The sequence below is a fragment of the Triticum dicoccoides genome, chromosome 7A, assembly GCF_002162155.2.
Source record: "Triticum dicoccoides isolate Atlit2015 ecotype Zavitan chromosome 7A, WEW_v2.0, whole genome shotgun sequence".
NCBI classification, from domain to species: Eukaryota; Viridiplantae; Streptophyta; class Magnoliopsida; order Poales; family Poaceae; genus Triticum; species Triticum dicoccoides.
In genome coordinates this window covers 258,820,401-258,826,677 of record NC_041392.1, presented here as the reverse complement: position 1 = coordinate 258,826,677, position 6,277 = coordinate 258,820,401, and the positions used below count along the sequence as shown (strand labels likewise).

Below are 6,277 nucleotides of genomic sequence, written 5' to 3'. Positions count from 1 at the left end.
TTGGAGTGTATTTGCTTATCAGATTTCTTTTAGGGGTAAATGCTTATCAGATTTTGTCGAGAAATTTGCTCACTGTATTTGTTGGCGTCAAGTTTTTTTTTTGATCGAGCCCAAGTTCTGTCCTCCAAAACCGGAACCACGGTCATACCGGGCCGGGCAGGGCCTCAGAATCTTGCCTAACCCCCGAGATAAAATCCATTCCGGCGGTACGCATGGCCGCATCAGCTCCTCGCCCAGCCCACCAAACCAGCCCCGGCGCCACCGTCCCCCCGACCAGCGAAACCGCCTCCCTCCCTTTCGCCGCCTCGCTGCCCACGCCGCTGCTCCGCTCGGTCCTCCCTCCGAGTCCTCTTCCCTCGCCGCCACCGGTAAGCCTCGTCTCCTCCCCGGCTAATCCCGCGTCGCTGGGTGCGCGCGTGCTTGCCTGCCTGCTTGATCGCGTGTTGCTGGTGGGTTTCTCTCGCCCCCCCGAATCGGATCCGCGGGGCCGCTCTCGTGTGTTTCTCCGCCTGAATGCTCGGGTTCTTCATGCCTTGACGGCGGAGTTTTCCCCTGTCCTCCGCTCCGCCGGCGTTCCCGGTTGCCTTTCCGCCCTAAAGCTGCGAAGCTCTTGATGCTCGCTACCTGAATGTTCGATATCTTCTCGTTTTGTTAGTGGAGTTTTTTTTTCTCGTTCTCCGATTCTTCGGGATTTTCGCTCCAGGAAAGTTATTGGCGCCGCTAACCCTTGATGATCGCTGGGATTTTTGGTGTTGGTTGCTTCCTGACGGAGTTTTTTTTTTTGGTCACCTCTAGTCCGGTTTTTTCTCTTCCCGTACTGTTCTGTTTTTGGGGTTCAGAATTCACCGACTCATTCTTGTTGTTTCTTAGTTTCCAGGCAGCAGGCGTGATGGTAGAGGAGAAGAGGGAGAGGGCGGAGGAGGCGTCCGAGAGCCCGCAGAAGTCCCCGCGCCTGGACCCGCTGGCTGCGGCTGGTCCTGGATGCAGCGGCGTGTCTGCGTCTCCGACGGGGTGGAGCGAGTGGCCATCATCCGAGGAAGCGGAGGCGGCAACCAGCAGCGACAGTACCGTCAACAGTATGGACGACAGCGGGCGGTGCGACCACATACTTTTCGATCTGGATACGGTGGTACGTGATCTCAAGGTCGCAAACAAGGTCCTCAAGGAGCCTCGGAAGTGCCGGCGTCGTAGTTGCAAGACGACCTGGAAGGGAGCCAGTGAGGACGACCAAGGGATGATGAAGTGCATAGACTGCGCCTATTTTTTCTGCTTTGGGTGGCCGGTGGACATAGAAAATCCGCAGGGACACGCCCGCTGGCATGCCGGCGAGCACCAGCATTGGGTTGCTCAGTGGTGCGATGAACCGAATTTGGGATACTGCTTCTTGTGTGCACGCCCTATGAGGCTCAGTGACTGGAGCGAAGATGACTATGCAGTGGCGGCCAGAAACGAAAAGGATCAGCAAATGCCGGGGGATAGCGTTGCAAAGGATGGCTGGGGAATAATGGCCAGCGTTGCAAAGGAAGGGTGCGAGACGGGGTCTGCTGAGAACCCGCAGAAACCCCCGCCCATGGACCTTCTGTTGCTTGCGTCTGTGGCTGAGAACACTCAGAAATACCCGCACCTGGACCTGCCTGTGTCTAAGGCGCCGGTGTTGTTGAGCGAGTCGCCATCGACGGGGGAAGCGGAGGAGACCAGCGACTGCACATACGGCATCGGGTCATGCGAGCACTTGTTCAAGGACAGGGAGGAGCTGGATGATATGGTGCGTGATATCAAGACCGCCGAGAAACCCCCAGAGTGCGAGCATTTCCCATGCATGACCACCTGCACCTGGAGGGGAGCTGCTGCTGGGTTGATGGTGTGCACGGAGTGCACCTCTACTTTCTGCACCGGGGAGAATGGGGACATGGAAAATCCGCAGGGACACGCCCGCTGGCACGCCACCAGGGACTACCATTGGGTTGCTCTGTGGTACAATGAACCGTATAAGGGCTACTGCTTCGAGTGTGGGCACGTTCTGAAGCTCGGCCAGGACAAGCTGAGCAATGATGAGTGGGCAACTGTGGCCAGAAATAAAAGGGATGAGCGGGCAATGTCGGCCAGCAATGGATGGGATGAGTGGGGAAATGTGGCCGAGAGTTATACAAAGGATCTGTGGGCAATAGTGACCGGGGATGATGCGTCTGGGTACGCTAATGGAAATGGCTGTGTTATCAGAGGGTTGCCAAATCTTGGAAACACATGCTACATGAATGCACTGCTGCAGTGCCTCCTTGCGCTCGGTGAGCTGAGGACAACAATTTTAGGACTGGGTGCTCGGCTGGGGAGAATTGGTCTGCACCTGAAGCAATTGTTTGTGGAGACAAGCAGCACAAATGATGCCAGACGCCCGCTGGATCCAGAGATGCTATTGAAAGATATGCGGGTGTTTAATCCGCAGTTCAAGGGCTCTCTTATGCAGGATAGCCAAGAGTTTCTTACATCTTTGCGCAGTGCTTTGGAAGAGGAGACAAAGGAACTAAACAAATTGCATGGGGGTGCAGAGTTTCATACAATTGGCAATTCCATTTTCGGGGGCTGGTTGCGTCAGACCTTATACTGCATAAGTTGCCCAACTAAATCAGTTTTGGATCTGCAATTCGATGAGCTCCAACTGGCGCTGCCATCAAAGGATTGTCCAGCCAGAAGTGTTACGTTACCACCAATGACCAGAAGCCGTGGATCTCCGACGAAGACTCGCAAGGAACTATTCGAACAAACCGACAAGACTGATGGAGAAAAGATTCATACAATTTCTGAAGGCGGCGATTCTCAGTTTCCTGGTTCAGAATTTGGAGATAAGGCCATGGAGAAAACACCCAAGCCTTTGAAAGTTGGTAAGTCTATGTGCTCCTCTAGCTAACTTAAAACATATAATGTGGAACAGGCCGGCAGGTGTGGAATAGTGAGATCTAGTACCAGCTAGCTATTTTTCTGAACACAGGAACACATAACACTTTCCGGCTGGAGCTCCGGTAATAGCTAAGTAGAGAAAATTGTGAAGGATATTTTACATATGCATTAAAAAGTAGCAACAAAGCCTTCGGGGTGGCTATGAAAAATTGGGCTGGATGTTTCACCAGTCTTAGCATGAAAAAAGTGTTTGGTATAGTGTGGTAGTTTAAATTGACATTTGAAGATAGCTCAGGGTCTTGAGTCCTTACCTTCATAAAATAAGTGTTACTCAAAATGGTTAGTTAACTTAAGCGTGTATGGATATTGTCGAAAAAAGAGAGCTTAGAACGTGGTGGATAAAGATTCTTAAATATGCAAAGGATGAGGGTTTCTGGTTGCATGATCTTGCCAATGCTGATAAAACTAAATCCCTGTATGCTTGAATCTGCAGATTCTACTGAAGTGGAGGATGTTGCCCACGGTCGTTTGCAGACTCAGAAAAACAATGTCCCACGAGAGATCATTGAAGTGCCAATAAAAGTTCTTGATTTCATTCCTAACTTGTTTGATGACACTGAACGGATGGATGAATCAATAGTAGATCCTCACAGTCCAGAAGGTACTGGTCCACCTCCACTTGTTGATATAGAAGCCAAGGAGAACACTTACTCAGTAGAACTTACTACAGAAGACAAGGGGAGAGCTCAGAGCAGTGATATTACTGATGATGAGGCAGTACATATGAACTCTGCTGCATCGCTCGAGGACTGCTTGACACTTCTTTGCTATTGTCCGATGGGATGGAAATGTGATAACTGTTCCAAGGTTGTTGAGCTGCCGAGAACAAATGGAAGTGAAAATGGTGAACCGATGATAGCAAGTACCAATGTAAATCGAGCAGTTGAAGGAGACCAGACTGAATTATCAGACGGGAAAACATGCCCAAGTGAACGATCTAATGATTTGAATAGCTTGTCGGTACATTGTACTTCTCCAAATAGACAAACACATGGTTCAGATGCACATCATCAAGTTATTCTTTCTGAAGACAGAATTAGTGAAGAAATCACTTCAGGGATGAGCTATGATGAAAAGAACTCGGCCTCTTGCAGCACTACCAATAAAAAATCTAAAAGTCATGAAGTTGTTCAGGAAGCTACACCTAGTTCCTTTCCAACTGATAAACAGACTGACCTGCTGAGTGCCCAGGATAGTCAGGATACCAGCGACCAAAATCAAGGCAGTGGGAAGCAGGTAAAGCTGGATGATCATAGTGCGCAACAAGTGGAAGAAAACCGAATTGAGCAGAAACATGAGACTGGTGGTTTTCAAATACAATTGATTGCTAAGCTGCCACCTGTGTTAACCATTCAACTGAAGAGATTCACCAATGCTCTTTCTAAAGAGAGAGGGCATGTGAGCTTTAAGGAGATTCTTGATGCAGGACCGTTCATGGACCCCAGGTACCGACTTCTGATAGTTCTATACAGCAATTTCTAAGACTGTTCTTTTATTTCTGTTCCATTAAGTCCTTACCTTTAGAAATCCAGCAACTATTTTGTGTCATAGTTTGCTTCTACAAAGCTTTAGGAGTATTCCTTCTCTTCAAAAATAGGCATTGCAGGTTACAGAAATGAAGGTTTTGAACACAAAAAAATATGTCAGACTTCAGGAATTTATATGTAAGTTTGTAAACTACTTCCTCCGTCCCAAAACAAGTGTCTCAAGCTTAGTACAACTTTGTACTAGAGTTAGTACAAAGTTGAGACACTTATTTTGGGACGGTGGGAGTATTTTATAGGTTCAGGTTCAGACTACAATTTTTTTCTTGGTTCAGATTAGCATTTCGTACTTGTCAGGCCACGATAATTGCAAGCTTAACTGAATCGTCTGAAGGCATCAGCATAATTTGAGTGTGTACTGACAGCCTGATATGGAGCAGATCACCAGAACCCTGTGCCATTGAAACTGTTATTTTTTCTTTTTTGGTATAGGATACCATATTGGAATATGTATCAGATGTCCAGGCCGTCGAGTACAAACTCTATTCACCTTGGCAGTGTATCAGTATCACTGACCAAGTTATGATTATATTATCATCACCTTGGTGTAGTGTATAACATTTTTGGCCTGTAGGTGATTAGTAGGTGCCTTGAAATGCCTAACCGGGAAAAATCTGTTTGAAGTTTGGATTGTTAAGTATAGTTCTGGTTATAGAATTGCAATTGGATGGATATTATATTATTTATATATATACAAACCTAACATCTTTGAATGGCCTGTTGAGAACTAGTATGAGCCTTTATTTCCAAGAAGAGTTATGATTAGTAAGTATGTAATCAGTCACTTGAGATACACCATATTATTTTGTTAATCTGATAGAGCTTTCTTGTTAACAAATGTCCAGTTTGTTGTTTGAAGAAAGACGTTGCATTGTTGGTACTCCAGCTTAATCTTTAGATTTCCTTGCATCTGGTCTAACTATTTATTACCTTTTTCTACTCTTCAGTTCCCAGGACAAAGGTAACTCCAGCTATCGTCTAGTTGGTGTCATTGAGCACCGTGGCCACGCCTTGAGTATAGGGCACTATGTTGCTTATGTGAGGGCAGGTCGCAAGCAGCAGAGCAGTGGTTCTTCCTCATGGGTTTGCGCAAGCGATCGCGGCATCAAGGAAGTCCCCCTGGAAGAAGTTCTCGGGTGCGAGGCGTACATGCTTTTCTATGAGAGGATGGATGACCGAGGCATATGTGGGAGCCTACCCACCAACTAACCAGACCAGATGGACAATGAGAACGGATGCACAAGTTTGAGATTAGCAAGCATGGCAATTGCCAAGTGTAGATAGATACACAGAGTAGTCATCACGTCCAATTTTGTTGCCTTGGCTGAGTCATTGCAATACAACATACAACACAATAAGGGTCGCGTGAATGGCGTCTCCTTGCGTGTTCCACCTCGTCATTTTTACTGTGCTAGCAAGAGAGAAAAAGAAAAGAATAGGTAAAAGTCATTTTTACTGTGCTAGCAAGAGAAAAAAAAAGAATAGGTAAAAAGGGGCAGACGCAATTGGGCAAGACCTAGCCCGGGGTCTCCGCACCAGCCCCTTCTCGCTTTTGATGCCGCCGCCTCCTCTCCTCTCATCTCCCTCAATTCTCCTCGCGCCGCCGCACCTACTCCGAGCCCCTCCTCTTCCCCGTGCCACCAGCCTCCCTCCTTTGTGTCTTTCCTCGTCGGTCACGGATCTCCTCGCCGCGGTTGCATTGTTCGAACAAGACGAAGAGGAGTTGGAGCGTCGGGTCCGTGCAGCGGCCTCCTCGCGGTGGCCGGCTGCTCGACGCG

At 48.2% G+C, this 6,277-nt stretch overlaps 1 protein-coding gene across 1 annotated transcript; it reads left to right on the top strand.

Annotated features, from left to right (window-relative positions):
* Positions 1 to 212: 212 nt before the first annotated feature.
* Positions 213 to 5,948, top strand: LOC119333446 (ubiquitin carboxyl-terminal hydrolase 16-like). The gene is made up of 4 exons (XM_037606332.1): positions 213 to 368; positions 878 to 2,879; positions 3,389 to 4,400; positions 5,447 to 5,948. Exons 1-4 carry the CDS (start codon positions 213 to 215, stop codon positions 5,706 to 5,708), a joined length of 3,432 nt encoding a protein of 1,143 aa, XP_037462229.1. The 3' UTR covers positions 5,709 to 5,948.
* The last annotated feature ends 329 nt before the right edge of the window (positions 5,949 to 6,277 follow it).